Source organism: Eleutherodactylus coqui, chromosome 13, assembly GCF_035609145.1.
Source record: "Eleutherodactylus coqui strain aEleCoq1 chromosome 13, aEleCoq1.hap1, whole genome shotgun sequence".
NCBI classification, from domain to species: domain Eukaryota; kingdom Metazoa; phylum Chordata; class Amphibia; order Anura; family Eleutherodactylidae; genus Eleutherodactylus; species Eleutherodactylus coqui.
In genome coordinates, this window is record NC_089849.1 from 43,934,765 (window position 1) to 43,954,028 (window position 19,264).

Genomic DNA, 19,264 nt, shown 5'->3' on the forward strand with positions numbered 1-19,264 from the left:
CCACCATTGGGGGCGCCCGTCGACAACAGCCCTTCTCCTCCATTGGGGGCGCCCGGCGACAACAGCCCTTCTCCTCCATTGGGGGCGCCCGGCGACAACAGCCCTTCTCCTCCATTGGGGGCGCCCGGCGACAACAGCCCTTCTCCTCCATTGGGGGCGCCCGGCGACAACAGCCCTTCTCCGCCACTGGGGGCGCCCGGCGACAACAGCCCTTCTCCGCCACTGGGGGCGCCCTGGCGACAACAGCCCTTCTCCGCCACTGGGGGCGCCCTGGCGACAACAGCCCTTCTCCGCCATTGGGGGCGCCCTGGCGACAACAGCCCTTCTCCGCCATTGGGGGCGCCCTGGCGACAACAGCCCTTCTCCGCCATTGGGGGCGCCCTGGCGACAACAGCCCTTCTCCGCCATTGGGGGCGCCCTGGCGACAACAGCCCTTCTCCGCCATTGGGGGCGCCCTGGCGACAACAGCCCTTCTCCGCCATTGGGGGCGCCCTGGCGACAACAGCCCTTCTCCGCCATTGGGGGCGCCCTGGCGACAACAGCCCTTCTCCGCCATTGGGGGCGCCCGGCGACAACAGCCCTTCTCCGCCATTGGGGGCGCCCGGCGACAACAGCCCTTCTTCGCCATTGGGGGCGCCCGGCGACAACAGCCCTTCTCCGCCATTGGGGGCGCCCGGCGACAACAGCCCTTCTCCGCCATTGGGGGCGCCCGGCGACAACAGCCCTTCTCCGCCATTGGGGGCGCCCGGCGACAACAGCCCTTCTCCGCCATTGGGGGCGCCCGGCGACAACAGCCCTTCTCCGCCATTGGGGGCGCCCGGCGACAACAGCCCTTCTCCGCCATTGGGGGCGCCCGGCGACAACAGCCCTTCTCCGCCATTGGGGGCGCCCGGCGACAACAGCCCTTCTCCGCCATTGGGGGCGCCCGGCGACAACAGCCCTTCTCCGCCATTGGGGGCGCCCGGCGACAACAGCCCTTCTCCGCCATTGGGGGCGCCCGGCGACAACAGCCCTTCTCCGCCATTGGGGGCGCCCGGCGACAACAGCCCTTCTCCGCCATTGGGGGAGCCCGGCGACAACAGCCCTTCTCCGCCACTGGGGGCGCCCGGCGACAACAGCCCTTTTCCGTACTGACTTTGTGCCCCCATGGTACTACTTAGTAGCTTGACATCACATTAACTATTGAATATTCATTCTGTCAAATAAGCGACGGACAGGACTGGAAGATCAGAGCATCAGATCAATGAACTTAATGTCGGTGGGGACAGAAAAGGGACAGACCAGGTCACATGAAACACCCTGGGAGCAGCTAAATTGCACCATATGGGTAAAAAAAAAAAAAAAATGTGGCTCACAGTTTTAGCGCAGCTTCATAGGTTTAAGGCTTAGTTCACACAAGGCGGATTTGCCACGGAAATTTCATGCGGAATTTCACTGCGGCAAATCCGCCTGCGGACGCTAATCCAAAGATCTTGTCCACACGGAGGAAGCCGGCGCGGATTCCCGGGACGCAGCATGTCTATTTTTTTTGGTCCGTTGCGGCCGCGCTCCTCTCTATGGAGGAGCCGGTCGCAATGGAAAAGCATGCGGCTAAGCCGCTCCAAAACCCACGGCTGAGGGCCGCAGGTTTGAAGCTGCGCTTTCCCGGCGGAAATCTTGCTTTTTTTGCTGCGGTAAAACCGCAAGATTTCCGCCGGGAATACGTCCCCTGGGAGCCAGCCTAAAAGTACAAGGTTATGCAAGTCCTGGAATACAGCTTAAATGATGCTGGAGATGCTTACCCCAGTGAGATGAGCAGAGGTGAGCTGCTGCAACTGTTGTGCTAGCTGGCGCTGCTGTTCAGACAGGGTATTCAGTGTGGAGAGGCTGCAAAAGAACCAACCAAGTTTTAGGGAGCCTTATGAGAAAATTAGTGCAAAACACAAGAGCTGAAGTCTTCCATATATACCAACTCACCCGGCTGGTATGTGGCTACTGGCAGTCCCGCTGCACAGAGGATTCTGAGGCTGTCCGGATGCAGTCTGTAGGCCTCCTGCGATACTTCCTAGAATACTATTCAGTGATAGTGCTCCCGGATTCCCAGACAGCGCTCCAAGGAGAGGAATGGCTGCCAGCGCAGAGGGGGCTCCAGACCCTGCTGCTCTCATCAGCCCATTCATTAGTTGCTCTGCTCCCATAGTAGGAAGTGATGAAGCAGTCTGAGAAAGGGGACCTGGTGGTGGAGTGCTGTGCAAGGACAGACAGGAGCTGCTTCTGCTGGGGCAGCCGGAGTGTGGGTCCTGTGCAGGAGGATTGGGAGAAATAAGCATTAAATGGAAGGAAAAAGAAACAAACAAGTTTGGACTTGCTTACATCAACGTTAAAGCTTTAAGTTTCTCCATTTTATTTTTTGAGGCAGAAAAACAGAATTAAGCGTTTGGTTTTTTTTTCCCCCATTGATTTAAATGAGTTTTCAAGAAGCCGAAAACCTTTCCGTTCACTTTCCTTTTGGCTTCCATTTAAGGGAACAAACGTTATTTGTTCCATTAAAAAAAACAACAAACCCCCCCCCCCCCCCCCAGAAACTAAACAGAACGTAAGCAAACTGAAAGCTTTCATTTTTTTGAAAAATCCATCAAAATCAATGCAGAAAAAAAACCAAACACTTAATTCTGTTCTAGTTCCATTTCTCTGCTCCAAAGACGAAACAGAGACAGGAAGCCCTAAAGCAGAAATGAACAAGCCCTTAGGGAATATTCACAAGTGGCATACATGCCATGTACTTTCAACCGTGGACTTGTATGCAGATAATACACAAAGTGTTACAGCACAAACCAAGCAGATGAAATTTCCCAAAATCTCACCCACAAACTAGCAAAAAAAATCCACAGTGTAAATTTAGTAGAAGCAATGCTCAGAGGACAGGAAAAAAAAAATTGCTGAGTTCTGTCATTGGCTGCACTAGCAGGTTTACGGGACGTTAGCAGGGAGACCCGGACCCGCTACCAGGGGGTGGAGAGGAAGAGTATCAGCTCTATGAGCTCTTTATTATATTACGCAGATGGGGTGAAAACCATGTTCCTACATGCAACCAACGCCAGGTACAACTCTACCATTATAAGGATAGATAGAAAGGCTACCTGAACCACTTAATAGAAGGCAACATGAATAATATTGTGAGAGGCGCTCCGGCTAGTAGCGTCTAACTCACGTGTCCGTGATACAGAGGCTGGTGACGCCATACAGCAGCCACTGTTGCCTATCCTGGGTGGAAGAAATACAATCGCATATTGGGTTTGGCTTTAGTGGCCTCTGTAGCTGCTGTGTGACGTCACAGAAACCGTGTGGCAAAGACAGATAATTCAAAATTGTTGTGCTGCTAGTCATTTGCATTGCTAAACACTAGTGACCAATTCCTTTAAATTTGTAGGGGTCTCAGAAAACCCCTTCAAGGGACAGTATGCCAATAATAAGCACCAGTAAGTATAACTTTGGACAAGGGCAAAGATGACATGTGAACAAAGCTTACAAGGGGAGAAAAATGACAATGGTGTATGCAAAACCACACAGAGGAGACAATGGGAATAAAGTGGGATGGGAAAGACGGTCATTGTATGCCTTTGCTGATTGAAAATCATTATTGAGCCATATTCCCCCTTAAATCCTCACCTCTGAAGGAGAGTTTTCAGTACGAATGCTGCTCTTGGAAGTGGGACTCTTATTGCTCAAAGAGTCTTGGGAGCTTACTGCAGATACAAAAGGGAAAAAAGAGGAGAAGTTAAGGAAAAGGAAAATCTTGCTGGACAAGGGCTAGTTTATATAGATACTACTAACAGAAGAGAACCATCAATAACGATAAAGGAGGATGACCAGAAGTCAGGACTCACCGTGAGGGAGGTTAATTGCTGGTAAAGTAGGGGGAAAGGGACAAGAGAGCTGGATATTCAGAAGCTGCAGTTTCTCCTTCCGAGCTGTCAGGGACAAGATCTGGTCTTGCAGTGAGCGGTTCTCTTTCTGCAGAGAGTGCAATGCCTGGAGCATATCCACAACTGTGCAAGAAGGACAAGAATGATCAGCTTTACAACAGTCCTTGCACTCCCACTGTATCATCTATATATACTAGGCTATACAAAAAGACCAAAATTAGACTGGGTGGGTCTATACGGTTCGTACTCCCCGACTGATCTCCATTAAGAGGTAATGTTTCATATATATCTTTTTTTAACATCTCTTAGGCTAAATTCACATGGCCGTATGCAAGTAGCCCCCCAAGAAACTCAAGCGCGACTTGTACAAGGTAGCATATGGACATCCAACTGTGTGTTCTCCAATATCCATGGACCTTGCACACAGCATGTCCCATTTTCGTCTGCAATTTTTTTTTTACATGGCCGATTGGTACATGTGAAAAAAAAACGGGCATGTGAATAGCCTCATAGGCTATTATGGGGCCATGTGCTGTCTGTGGAATATACAGCCATGTGAATAGGACCACACATTCAACTGGCTATTATTGGATACATTATGCTCTATAGCCATGATAGCGAACCTATAGCATGTATGCCAGAGGGGGCATGCAAAGCCCTCTCTGCTGGCACGCGTGCCGATGGCTGCTCACCACAATAATGATTTTGGCCGGTAATCACTCAGTGGCACTAGCAGGGGCGCTAATCCTAGGTGCACACTCTGACGTAAGTGTGTGCACCTGGGATCCTCCTCCCCTGACCTCTTCTCCTTGGTTCCACCAGAGAAGTGAAGTGAGGATGCGTCCAGCGCATACACACTTCCGACAGTATGGGCACCCACAACAGCGCCAATAAGAGGAGGAGCAGCGCTCCAACAAGGATGAGCTAAGTATACGGGTTTCGGGGGGGTGCTTTACTACTGGGGCTGATATAGGGGACACTATTAGTAATAGTGTCCCCTATATCAGCCCCAGGAGTAATAGTATTACTACTGAGGCCACTGTTAGAGTCACTATTACTACTGGGGCCACTGTGGGGGTCACTATTACTACTAAGGGCTAATATACAGAACACTATTGCTCCTGGGACCACTGTGGGGGTCACTATTGCTACTGTGGCTGATATAAGGGACACTATTACTACTGGGGCCACTCTGTATATGGCAGCATACCTCTACCGTGTTTCCCCGAAAATAAGACCCCCCCCCCCCCCCGAAAATAAGACACCCCCCCCCCCCAAAAAAAATTTGCAGAAGTCCCAAATATAAGGCACCCCCCGATAGTAAGGCATAGTAAAGTGTGCAGGCAAGTCAAGAGGCCTGTCCCCTGCTGCCATCCCCATTGTCTCCTACCTCCAGATGTATAGGTAGATCTGCAGAGCTCCCCCTGGTGGCCGGAAGCTGCAATACCATCCCTGCTTACAAGTGGTACAGGAACTTCTGTGTGCAGCCAGGTACGTTACTTTACAGCCCTTATTTTTTTATGGCTCTGTGTGTGAGTCAGGCAACCTGTGTGTGATTCTTAAGGCTGGGTTCTCACAGAGCGTATTTCCAGCGGAAATCTCGCAGTTTGGCCACAGCGATCAACAGCGAGATTTCCGCCGGGAAAGCGCTGCTTCAAAACCCACGGCACTCAGCCGCTTGTTTTGAAGCGACCTGGCTGCATGCTTTTCCATTTCTGTGGCCAGTAAATCCGCACCACAACACCGGCTTCCTCCCAGCTTTGCCGTGACAGATTTGCTGTCCCATGTGGACGAGATTTCTGAGAAATTTCGTCCACAAAGCTGGCCAATTGAGGGATTAGCGGCCACAGACGGATTTGCCGTGGCGAAATAAGACACCCCCTGAAAATAAGACATAGCGCATATTTGGGAGCAAAAATTTATATAAGACGCGTCTTATTTTCGGAGAAACAGGGTAGCTAACTTAGGGTATGTTTACACTGGCAGAAATGCTGCAAAATGTCCACAGTGGAAATTTTCACGGCAAATTATGCATTTCCACATCCAAAAAAAAGTCAACATCCGTACTATTGGTGTGGATTTTGACAGGAAATCAGCCGCATATCCGCAGCCAATTTCATAATATGTGCCCCCCCCCCCCCCACCTCCTCTGAAGGCTTCCCGCTGTCAGCGCTCCCTGGCTAATGGTTCCAGGTCATTTGTGGTGTTGCTGGTCAGGTAAGGCTACTAGAGGTCACTGCGAACTAGAAGCTGGGGAGCGCTGACTTCGGAAGGCCTTTGGAGGAGGTGAGGGGGAGCGCCGCATAGTATGAAATCAGCTGCGACTTATTTCCAGTCAAAATCAGCACCAATAGTACTCCAGTGCTCCAGACAGGGGAAAAAAAAAAACATTCAAGGCATTCCGACGCAGGTAAAAATCATACGTTGTTATAAGCCCCGCCCCCTGATGTATTGACACTAGAGATGAGCGAGCGTACTCGGCCACGCCCCTTTTCCGCCCGAGTACCGCGATTTTCGAGTACTTCCGTACTCGAGCAAAAAGATTCGGGGGGCGCCGTGGGTGAGTGGGGGGTTGCAGCTAACCCCCGCTTCGCCACGCCTCCCCCCGCCCCCGGCGCCCCCCGAATCTTTTCACCCGAGTACGGAAGTACTCGAAAATCGCGGTGCTCGATCGAGTAATTACTCGAAACGAGTATGTTCGCTCATCTCTAATTGACACTTTGCGATAAATAAGTAGGTTTTGGGTTGCAGTTTTGGCACTCTGTCTCTAAAAAGTTTGCTATCACTGCTCTATAGCTTTGTCAAGTATGACATGGTTTCATTTTATTTTCTCACTACCTTCCATCTTTATATATAACTGCTATATACTTCTGCCACTGCTGCCAGTCAAACTCTCATTCAGCCCGCCTGCGCACGAACGGATCAGATTCCGCATGTGGGAGCCTGCAGTGGAATCAGTCCCTGACCACGGCCGGCGACCCTGCGTACCTGTCAATCTTCTTTTTCTGTATTGTGGATTTTTTTTTCCTGGGATTCAAAAGCGTAGACTACTATGCTTTTCCGTCCCACAAAAAAAAAAAAACAAAAAAAAAAAACACATGGAGACGTATACATTTTTTTTTAACATTGCAAATCAAATCCAAATACTAAACATATACATTTTTGTGAACAAATTCCTTAAAAAAAAAGTGTTGAACTTTAAAAAGGAAAAAAAAAAAAAAGTTTCCAGTAAAAAACATGCACTTTTCTGTATCAAAACATACAAATACATTTACCACGCTTACAGTTTAACACCAAAATATGCTTAAAAATGCGCACGTTTTTACACTTCTTTCATGTACGTTTCTCACATACATGAAATGTACGTGAAAGTGTGTGTGTACGGGCCCTTAGATCCTTCTGATCCGTCTAAAGCCATGTCACCACCTCCTACCCTTCTCCAAAATTCAGCAGCTGCGCCTTATTTAACCTTTAACTGAAGAGTCTTACTATTAACCCCTGCTTCTCCATGCTTCTCCAGCAATTGTTCAAGGTTGGCTGTGACCTGTGGTACATTCTCACTCTGTGTAGAAGGGCCACTTGGATCATACAATGGAGGCAGACTACTGATTGGCGACCTGTCGAGAACAAAAAAGTATTCTTCTTGGCTTGGATTTCTCTGTACATTAGATGTAGGCACGTAACATGGAACAATGGAACACGCAATGCAATATCCAATATACTTACATGGAGGACAAACTCTCCCGTGGAGAACTACCTCTACAAATAAAGCTGCAGTCTTCCAATTCAGGCTCTGTGTGAGAATACAAGCTCTCAGTTAACATTGACCCCTTTTCGATATGACAATCTGTTATTCACTTCTCATTTATAAAATTGTACAAAGATATCTGACATTTCATTGCCCATGCTACTCGGCTCCCTGGGCCCATGCGACATTCTCCTAACTTCAAGCATATGTGCACTGACTGATGATCGGGCACAAATATTCACCTAATCATTAGCCTGTGTAACTACATACAGCGAGAGCTGCGGTTGATGAATGAATTACATATGATCGTAGTAAGGATCGGTCGTCCACAAACTGGAGATAATCTGCCCGGGTATACATCACTGAGTGCCAACCAACATACATTGTCAGTCAGCGCTTGTTACCATGGACTGGTTATCTGCCCATATAAACCCAAGATTAATACACTTTTACAAAATGTGACCAATCTTACATTGATAAAGATGAATATCAGTAGGGTTCTGGGTACCCACGGGAGGTGGCGAGTTCTCCTTCAATGGACCTCTTCAAGCAAAGGCTGGACAGACATCTGTCTGAGATGATTTAGTGATCCTGCACTGAGCAGGGGGTCGGACCCGATGAACCTGGAGGTCCCTTCCAACTCTACCATTCTATGATCTAACACTCCAAATTCCCTCTGTGCCAGGATGGCTGCTGTAAGGAGTGATATCACTCCACACTGTACTGGTTAAGAGGTTCAGGTGACCCATTCCAGTAACAGGTGGGAGTGCCATGGGTTATATTCCCACCTATACACAGCGGAACTGCTGCAGAACATGATCCGAAATTTTGCAGCAATGTACAGTACAATATAAGTGATTGGAGTTTAAACAAACCACATTCACTTACAGTGGAAACAATCTGCAGCAGAATAGACATTTTTCAAATCCTCAGTATGTTCTACTTGCAGATGGTTACCACAGAACCCGTTTATTGCAATGCAATAAGTCACTTCCAAGGGAAAATCTGCAACGCAGATGTACTACACGATGCGTGATCATACCAGAAATGATATCGATGGAATAAAACCCTTATGTTTGTGTTTTTTGTGCGAACAGAATAAGAAAACAATTTACTGATTTGCATATTTTATGGCATCACACGATTTCAGGATGTTACCTGTCCTAGTGTTTTCCGCTTGGCTGAGGAGAGGGGGCATTGAGAGAGGACTTCCAAATATATGTGACGATGGGATACTGAATGTGGATCCTGCCAGAGAGAATACCTAAGAAGCAGTTGGGGAAAAAAACAAATATATGAGTATATAATGTATGTGAAAGTCTGTAAAGCACAAATGCGCAGTCAGGGGGTCTATTGTTAGAGAGTGTATTGGTAAAATCTAACAATAAAAATAATAATCTCTTATGTCAGTTTGCATTTAAAAATATTTCGAGTAGCACAATATCTGTTCATGACGTTTAGGAGATTGAAAAATGCTGCAGCGCCACCTATTGGAAAGTAGCTGCTCTACAAGTCAATGTTCAACCTTTTAACAGGCCTTACAATGTGACTAAAGGGCCTTTTACACGGGCAGATGATTATAAACGAACATTATCGGAATATTGGCTCATATGTGTGAAAGTGCCGCCGATCATCCAAGCTCATTTGTTGGGTGATGCATCTTTTTATGAAGCACCAAAAATCCTGGTTGGCAGCAGCACACCTTCACATGAAAATGGGGCATCTGCATTCGGCAGCAATAAAAACTATTGGGGAAAAAAAACATCATAGTATGAATAATCGTTTATCCCCCATATACTCTCTAAATTAGCCCGTAGACAGGGGCCCTAATTGCTTCACAGAAAGCAGTCAATTTGACGATGTTATTGACACTTATGATCTTTTTATATTCTCCACCCTTATATCCATAGCTCACTATTAGAGATGAGCGAGTATACTCGGTAAAGGCAATTGCTCGAGCGAGCATTGCCCTTAGCGAGTACCTGCCCGCTCGAGATGAAAGGTTCGGGTGCCGGCGTGGGGGAGTGGTGAGTGGCGGCTGTCAGCAGGAGGGAGCGGGGGGGAGGGAGAGAGAGATCTCCCCTCCGTTCCGCTCTGCTCTTCCCGCAGCTCCCTGCCCGCCGCCGGCACCCGAACCTTTCATCTCGAGCGGGCAGGTACTCGCTAAAGGCAATGCTCGCTCGAGCAATTGCCTTTAGCGAGTATACTCGCTCATCTCTACTCACCATCAATGTCGTTTAGCATTCCCCTCCAACTACCCATTTCTCTTATATTTTGTGCCAATCATGCCAGTGGGAAACTACTAAGTAAGTAGACTGTGCGGCGCCAACCATTTTAACCATAAAACTTATTATATTTATATCCTGCTTTCAGCTTAAGACATATCCCCTTTTTCCATGGCAATAATCTGATAACCTTATCTCTAAACTCTAGACCTTATGGCTAGAGACCAAACCATAGTCTTCCCCATAAGAAAAAAACACTTATGTACAGCCGTGAACAAGTCAGAAGCTAACTTATAGGGCAGTTGTCTTTCAAGGAGGCTTGGGGGTCCCTAATGTCAATAAATATTACCACGCAGCTTAACTAGCACAATTAACCTACCTTTTCTTCCGACATGATAAACCTCAATGGGTATCAATTGAGACCCATGCCATTATCCCCCCAATCAAAGGTATATTTTGTCACAGAACTGAATACAAACAAGCAATCTTGAACCCAACCTGGTCTTCTTCCTTGGTGCTCTGAGATAGATTATCAAAAAGATAGAGCCTAATAGCTAAACACCTCCCCTGTCCAGTATATTTGGTATTCCTGCCTTCCCCTCTGGTATGAACAAAACTAACTTTGGATGGTGGACAGCCAGAGATCTCACCAGAATGATTGATTTCTTGGATAGACTAGGCTTCAGACAATTTGAGTTCTTTCGAGCGGTTCACTCCATTCCAAATGAGATTTTTTGTCTACAGCAAATTAAGCATTATGTATTGGCCCTCACCGAAAATAGACGGAATCTGGCTGAGTTAACTATCTTCGAAAGCCTTTGTCACACAAATACCAGGCACCCTGGAATAATTGCCAAATTGTACTCCAATTTTATAACACCCAAGGACAAACTCCTCTACATGCGTAGATGGGAAGGGGAACTAGGTGAGGAATTGCCAATTTCAGAATGGCATACTATTGCAATATCAACGTATCAATTACAGAAGAGGGTTATAAACTTCTAATGTGCTGGTATCTTGTTCCTAAAAGAGTCTCCAGGGACGTCAGGCCTATGTTTTAGGGGATGCAGAGGAGAGGGCACCATTCTACACATCTGGTGGAACTGCCCTAGGCTCCGTGGGTTCTGGATTCAGGTATACACTATTATATATTCCATTACTAGTATTTTGTTACAAAAATCATCCTGGGAAGCTTTAGTGGGCAAACGTATCCCTAATATCCCCAAACACACCCATAAATGGATATCTTATTGCTTCCTAGCATCGTGTATAGCAATCGCTCGCTCCTGGAGGAAAACATCAGTTAGTGTTGATTTAGTTGAAACCAAATTATCCTGCATTATGGTCAATGAGAAACTGGCGGCCAGCCTTTCAGACCGTGAAATGGTATATGAAAAAATCTGGTCATCCTGGTACCAATACTCGCTCACTATGTGTCTATGGAACACAACAGCCAGATCTTTGACCCTCCCAGGGGAATCTAGTTTACCATAAAGTATATCCTCTCCGCCCCAATAAATTTATGAGGTATATATCAATATAGCTAATCAACAGAAGAGTTTACCTTACCTTTTCAACACAGGTGCACTGATATGACAAGCAACAAGCGCAGCCCAACTCCCTTCATCCTATGTTCTTCCCCTTATGTGTTTTCCGCACAGAATCCACCCGTGCCCTCGGCCGGCGACCCTGTCTGTCTTTTTTTTCTGTATTGCGGATGTGTGCAGATGTGCTGGCCAGCGCACATGCACAGTAGAGTTTTTTTTTTTAACTCCTGCTTTCCCGCAGAATCCGCGGCCCATTCACATGTAAATTGCAATAAATAAACCGGACTAAGAATATGTTAACCTGATGTTATTGCACTTGATACATTTGCATTACTATTCTGCATTTCTCAGCATTTTATTCCCAATTTCAGACCTGTGTGGTAGAAGTCGTAGATGATGGGGCGATGGAGCAGCTTCTGCTGTATGGAGGAATGGAGCTCTGGTGAGACATAAGACCTGAGGGGAGTGGAGTGCTGCAGGCGGTCCTTACAGAGATGGGGTCCTTGTTACTGGTATAGATTCCTGAGAGGAGAAGGACACATAGCATCAGCAGGAAACCAGAGTAAAAACATGGAATGAGCAGGATTGCTTCTGTCTATACTAAAGATTTGATGATATTAACAAAGGACCCAACTAATGAACCCACAGTCTTAGCACTAGCCTATAAGCGGTCCTGCCGTACCTGATGACATCAGGGGTGATTCCATGCTGACACTGTGCAGGGATGATGAGTGAGTATACTGCCGTTGTGGCAGGGTCAAAATGGAGGAGGCAGCGCTGTGAGGTGGGTTGTTCTTGCTCCCCCGAGGTCTTCCAGGGCCGTGCCTGCTTTTTCTGCTTCCTTTATGCTTTTTCTCTCGCGGGGGCTCACTACTTTCTCGGCTCCACTTCTGCGGCCTATGCTCGGCAGGAGAAGGATCCCATGGTCGGGTGTGAGTTGTTGAGTCGCTTGAAAAGCGCATAATGGAGCCAAAGCTGGAGAAGGTGAGTTCTGGGGGAGAGGATGGTGTGGGTCTAGAAGACCTTCCCACATCCTCCTCCTCCTCTTCTTCCTCATCCTCCTCTGCTTCCTCCTGCTCTTCCAATTTGGGGAATGTGACTAGTTCAGGAGGAGAGGAAGCGCTACCTGCAAAGTGGAGAGTCAATGACGAGTTAATTACAATTAGCAGGTTTTTAGGCAAAATGACTGACTATTACACAGAACACCACTTGCACTATTCGTCCCTATATACTGGCAGGTTATGATTACATGTCTCAGTGTCAGCATAGGCTACAATCAGGAAGTCAACAGTTCTATGTAAAACAGTCTTTGAATTAGACCAACAAGAAAATATTAGTATGAAAGGAGAACTGCATTGACATCTAAAATGTAATAGGAGCAGAGATCCATAGGATGAGCCGTTTAAATGGGTGGGTGGGGGAAGTGTGTGTGTGTGTGTGTGTGTGTGTGTGTGTGTGTGTGTGTGTGGGGTTAAGAAATGTATTGATTGCAACTGATTTATAATTTCTTTGGTTCTTTTTCTGCATCCTACACCTATATGGAATGGAAACCAATTAAAGGGGAAACCCAGGTCAGGCAATTAATGAAGGAGCTCAGCACTGAGTTGTGCTGATGGTCTTATCATTAATGTTTTGAAGGTACAGCATACCAGCAGCAAAAGTTTGGAGCACTTTATACGGAATAACCGCAAGTTACCCATCTCTACAGCTCTGAGGAAATGGATGCCTCTTGTCCGTTCATATTTGGACAGTGGTGATTTATTGCATTGAGATAAAGGAAGGAATTGGACATTATTTTCAGTCCAGCGATATCTCACATGTCCTTTCAGCAGCTGAGTCCCCTTTAACCCCTTCCCGCTCCAGGACGTACCGGTACGTCCTGGGAGCCTGGTACTTCCCGCAACAGGACGTACCGGTACGTCCTGGGGATAGCGCGAGATCACATATGATCCCGCGCTATCCCGCAGCGGGAGCCGGCTGTCAGTCACAGCCGACGTCCCGTTGCAACAGCGGGAGGGACATCGGAGAGGCGCCCCCCCGCTGTTAACCCCTTCCCTGCCGCGATCTAAGTAGATCGCGGCAGGGAAAGAGTTCACAGAGGGAGCGGACTCCCTCTGTGTCTCCGGCCGGCTCTCGCGATATCATCGCGAGAGCCCGGCCTGTCACCATGGCAACAGGACGCCAGACACTGGCGTCCTGTATTGCCTAAGCCTATGCTCGCTGTATAAGCGATAAAGCATGGCAGAGCTACGCCATGCCTTATGACAGCGATCATCAGTACAGTGTTGTAAGTCCTTCAGAGGGACTCAAATTATGTAAAAAAAAGAAAAGAAAAATGTAAAAAAAAAAAAATATGTAAAAACCCCCTTTTTTATGCTTTTTCTAATATTAGCATAAAAAAAGGTAAAAAAAATTTAAATCCCACATATTGGGTCTTGACGCGTCCGTAACGACGTGTACAAATAGTTGAACACACTTTTTATTTTGTACGGCAAAAAGCGTTAAAAAAAAACGCTAAAAAACAGGCAAAATGCTAATTTTTAGCATTTTGCCTCACAAAAAAATGCAATAAAAGTGATCAAAAAAGCCGTACATACCCAAAATGGAACCAATAAAAACTACAGCTCGTCTCGCAAAAAATAAGCCCTTCTAGAGCTCCGTACATAGAAAAATAAAAAAGTTACAGGACTTTGAATGCAGCTATAGAGAAAAAAAAGATTCCCCCCCCCCCAAAAAAAATGGCTTTTCATTGCAAAAAAGTGTAAAAACCTTAAAAAAATATAAGAATTTTGGTATCGTTGTAACTGTACCGACCCGCAGAAAAAATTTAGTGTGTCATGTATGCTGCATGATTAACGCTGTAAAAAAAAAAAAAAAAAAAAATCTATGCCAGAATTGATGCGTTTTCTCTCCCTGTTATCATAAAAAATATAATCAAAGTTTTACGATATAGTCTATGTACCCAGAAGTGGCACCGATAAAAACTGCAGCTCGCCATGCAAAAAACAAGCCCTTATACGGCTGCGTCGATGGAAAAATAAAAAAGTTATGGCTTTTGAAAAATGGAGATGGAAAAATACCAAAAAACGTTTGGTCCTCAACGCCAAAATAGGCCGTGTCATTAAGGGGTTAATTAAGCTGCAATACTAGGCATTGCAGCTATAAAAAAATACAGCACTGTGCCTGGTAGGTAGTGAAAAAGCTGCAACACTCATCTGAGTGCCATGGCTTCTTCAAACAACTGATTGGTGGGTGTACCATCCAATATCCAAGTGGTGTACCTCCACTGATTGGATTGGATATTGATCAATTACCCTAAGGATTGGTCATCAATATCCCACTCCTGGAAACCCATTTAATACATGACATTGATTTGCAGGCCATTGCCAGATCTGGCTTATTTTAGCAACATTTACTAATCTTGTGTGTATGACCACAGGTATCAGACTCTAAGGATATCCTTGGCAAATGTAACTGCCCTGCAAATAAAAATCTTATGTGTATAGCCGGCTTTAGGATTGCCTACAGCCACCAATCAGGCTGCATATGCATATAGAGTTTTATATATAATTGTGGTACATACCTGTAGAGGAAGCACTACCAGCTCCTGGCACCCCTTTGCCACTTCCCGTCTTTCGTCCTCTGTGACCTGATGTTTTTTTTCCCTTCTCTAACCTTGTAACCTCTGGACTTTCTGTACTGCTTTCCAGCTGTATGGACCCAGTGCAAAATATAAGAGCAGAGAAATACTTAATGTAATAGAAGTAAGAAATGCGTACATAACAAAAAGAGGTATAATAACCCCACAAAATTAAATAAGGCAGTTCAACTAATTTTGCACCAACTAGATATAGGTAAATGGAAAACACACTCCTACCATGTTTCCCTGAAAATAACACCTAAGGGAGATTGGGGGGGGTGAAATATAAGCCCTACCCTAAAAATAAGCCCTAGCTAACTACATGGAAAAAAATACTCCCCTAGCAGTTGCCGTTCGGATCCCTCCCGCTGGGGATGCGGAGCTCCTTCAGGCTTCCGTGCAGTCCTCAATGCAGACGGAGCATCTCTTGTTGGTGGTCGGGCTTGAATACCCTGCCTCCAGCATGCGATTGCTCTGAATGGTTGAGGCGGTGCTCCCAAACCAATCAAAGCAATCACATGCTGGAGGCGGGGTATTCAAGCCCTGTGACCAGCCAAAGATGCTCTTTAGGCATCGAGGACTACAGGGAAGCCTGCAGGAGCGCCATAGCCCAGGCGGAGAGACCCAAACGGCAACTGCTAGAGGAGTATAAGACACCCCCTGAAATTAAGACCCTGTGCTTATTTTGGGAGAAACATGGTAGTAAATTGAGAAACAGTGCAGGCACATATAAATAATGAGCTTGCACAGAAAACAAATACCTTCTCTGTAGAAATGGGTAACAAAGGAGGGACGGTTATGTGACCTGGTGAATCACGATGCTTCCGATGCCGAACTCTTTCCCTGTCTTTGTGACTCTAAAAAAAAAAAATTCTGCATAAGTTGAAAATGTTAATATAAAAGGAAAGAATTAAGCATAGGAGTCCAAAAGGCTGTCAGACTACTATCCATGAACTAAATCATTTACAAAAAAAAAGAAAGACATTTCAGAAGTTTTTATGGATGGCGGACCAGAGTCCGAGAAGAAAACTGCTAAAGTGATGATTACAGCACATAGCAACTTTGGCTCCTGTCATTTTCACCCAACTGTACTCAAGAGAGTAGAAGATGCTAGAGGTTTTGCATTATGGTCTTCAGCTTTGAGTGTGGCCAAGGTGAAGCTGCTACTGTATGTGCACTAAGGTGTATTTTAGCAGCTTTGAGTAATGAAATCTTGGAACAAAAACGTCTATTCGTAAAAAGAAAAAAAAAAAATCATCTAGTGTCTCTAAGATAAGGTACATAGAGGTAAAATTTACAGCAGGGGCGTAGCTATAGGGAATGTAGCAGTCACAGAAAGGCCCTGGAACCTGAGAGGGCCTGAAGGCTCAACTCTTATCGAAGTACACACCCGCATTATAAACGGCACATAGTAGAGGGGGATCCAGTTACAGATTTTGCACTGCGGCCTAGAAAGTTATGGTTACCATGTAGCCTTCATTTTTATAAGAGAGGCAGGCACTATCAACAGTATATTGGCAGGATCTGCAGTGTCTGCAGGCATGTCCTGAAGGCCACCATGACACTGCCTATCTTGGACACAGGTACGTGTATGCTGTTGATGTTGCTGGGGAGAATAGTCGCATGTTATTTAAGTTCCCGGTCTCAGTCATATTAGAATGGACATGTTTTGGTTTTGATAACTTGATGCTTGATACGTAACATGCATACAATAATGTGACAGAGCAAATATAGATATGTGCATTTTATAAAATATACCTTTATAAAGTGTACCTTTTTCTGTCGTTCTCGGTACAGGAGAGGCTTCTCTATAGAAGGGGAACCTGACCGACTACACCGTCCTGGGATGAAAGGACAAGGGAGACGGGAGACTTTCTGAGTAAGAGGGAAAGAAGAATATCACATAACATGTCTGAACCCAAAGCATTCCACATACAACAATAATGGGGCACATTTAGCTTTGGTGCGGCTTGTGTCTTGTGCTGATCCTAAATTACATCCTGCGTTATAACCCACAGCTGGATTTATAATTCTGCAGATTTCAGAGCATTCTAGCTAGTTTAATGCTGTATGGAACTTGCTTTTGGTGATCTACCATCTGATCTAGGTGAAACTAACTATTCATTGCATTATAGGAGCTCAGCTAAGTCGTAGGGATAACCCACATGGGACGGAATGGCCATCGATTTACGCAGACGTACAATCTGCAGCATGTGGTCAAGATTTTACAAATCCCATCTGCAGGTTACATGTTCAGCAGGCAGATTTGCAATAGAAGAATTCGTCGGATGTGGACCTCTCCTTATGGATGTCAGCTTGCTGACTGCAGACCTGTAAATGCCGCTCTGAGTTTACGTACAGGATAAATTATATAGATTTTTCCAAAAATGTATTTGTAGAACCATACAGGGCAAATGAAATGGCGTGCCAGAGTCCCATATCTAGGCAGGCAGTCCCAAACAAAAAGGTATGAATTTCATTAAGGTGAATAACATTAATGCATTTATTCTTTTGGGCGTGGTGCTTATTCTTCTGATGATGGACCACATCATATACACACAAACATACCGATACATCACACACACACACACACACATATATATATATATACATACACATACACATACACACACACAGTGTATAATGGTGATCATACACTTGAAGAAAGTGGGTGAAAAACAACCAAAATGCTATTTAAACAATTTCCTAAGGCTCTTAAAATTAGTTTCACATCATTGACACCAAAAGAATCTTTTTAAAAAACTGTAATTCAATATGCAATGTACAAGTAATGTAGGACAGGTACCTGTGGATCTCTCACCATCTTGTTATAGTGGTATTTGCAGTATCCTATGTACTTGACATTGTCCACTTCCTGAGCCTCTTCCTCACATAACAAACCGGCCATCTGAGCACTAAAATAGTAATAGAAGATTAGACCTAATCTCTGCACATGTTAAAGTTGCTCCCTCAGCACTCCACTCTCGTATGATGTAATAAAATTGGAAAATCCATCCCAGATGTCCGTATAATCACGAGGGGCTGAAGGCATAAGGAACGGGTCTTGCTGATGCCGCGCATTAATTTGCTTTTTAACAATACTAGTAAGATCCTTGGAGCCTGGGAGACAGGGACACATGGATACAGTGTTGGCCGCAGAACGGAGCTGGATCTATACCCCCCTATAACGTTTCTATTCTATTTCTTATAAATGCTTTATAGAAGACCCTGTAATCTTTGAGCTAGCTGCATACTGATTTGGTATGTTAATCACTCACCATGTCACATGGAACGCCTGTCGACAGCCATGTCTGTTACATGTCATACAGGCCCCAGATGCAGCCCTGCTTTCTCGCCCCTGGTCTTCACATATATAGCAAGTCTATGGGAGGAAGCACAGTGAGAGTGGAAGAAAGAATCGGAGCAGAGAACTGGCAAAGCACAGAACAGAGACCTGCTGAAAGTTAAAGGGCCCCTACAGACCGTTACCTTGTTGAAGCGATCATGTGGCACATACTGCAGGACTATGGGCTCCATTGTCAGCACATTAGCAAACTGAACCTCGGGGATATATAATGCACACACCACGTGTGCCCAACCTGGAAGCAATGAGATTACCAGTCATCAGGGCAAGTACACTTGTATTCTGTCCACTGTCACTAGTGTGATAGGCTGACTACAGAGAATTACAACCGACTATACGAACAACATTAAGGCCTCCCTCACACAGACATTTTGGTATAGCGTTTACGGCTGCCTTTGTCAGCGCTGCACTAAACGCTGTATAACGCTCCCATTCAATTCAAAAGGGCTGCTCACACAAGCCTCAGAACGTGGCATCTTCAACAGCGATGCATGTTCTACCTTTGGCTGTTTTCAGCCCTGCATCGCCCATTGATATGAATGGGCAGCAGTTTCAGCGCTGCTGTAAACGTGGGACAACTTGGTACCATGCTTTTGACAGCGCTAAATGCAAGCGCTAGCTACACTACCTAAAGAAAAAAAAAAATCAATACTCACCTAGCTGGTGGTGTCCCAGTTTCTGCCACCGCTTTCCCATAGCTCGGGGCAGGCTTCCGGGCACTTGTCATCGCCGACAGTGCCGAGGACTTGGTTTGAAGACCAAGCCTCCAGCAAGAGATTGCTCCGATTGGCTGAACCGATGCTTGATGAACAGATCAGAGCCAGCGCTCGATGAA

General features: G+C 46.0%; 1 protein-coding gene across 3 annotated transcripts in view; it reads right to left on the reverse strand.

Annotated features, from left to right (window-relative positions):
* Positions 1-19,264, reverse strand: part of MLLT6 (MLLT6, PHD finger containing) — a 44,920-nt gene that overhangs the window by 11,504 nt on the left and 14,152 nt on the right. For 2 of the 3 annotated variants that reach the window (XM_066587512.1, XM_066587513.1), the window contains exons 4-18: positions 18,555-18,664; positions 18,344-18,447; positions 17,872-17,980; positions 16,839-16,940; positions 15,827-15,922; positions 15,009-15,135; positions 12,108-12,551; positions 11,799-11,947; positions 8,812-8,917; positions 7,632-7,698; positions 7,395-7,522; positions 3,867-4,028; positions 3,649-3,725; positions 1,957-2,279; positions 1,782-1,866 (exon numbers count right to left, since the gene is read on the reverse strand). In XM_066587512.1, coding sequence (XP_066443609.1) covers positions 1,782-1,866; positions 1,957-2,279; positions 3,649-3,725; positions 3,867-4,028; positions 7,395-7,522; positions 7,632-7,698; positions 8,812-8,917; positions 11,799-11,947; positions 12,108-12,551; positions 15,009-15,135; positions 15,827-15,922; positions 16,839-16,940; positions 17,872-17,980; positions 18,344-18,447; positions 18,555-18,664 — 2,189 coding nt within the window. Of the gene's footprint in view, positions 1-1,781; positions 1,867-1,956; positions 2,280-3,648; positions 3,726-3,866; positions 4,029-7,394; positions 7,523-7,631; positions 7,699-8,811; positions 8,918-11,798; positions 11,948-12,107; positions 12,552-15,008; positions 15,136-15,826; positions 15,923-16,823; positions 16,941-17,871; positions 17,981-18,343; positions 18,448-18,554; positions 18,665-19,264 lie in introns of all 3 variants that reach the window. The other variant, XM_066587514.1, reaches the window with a different exon arrangement.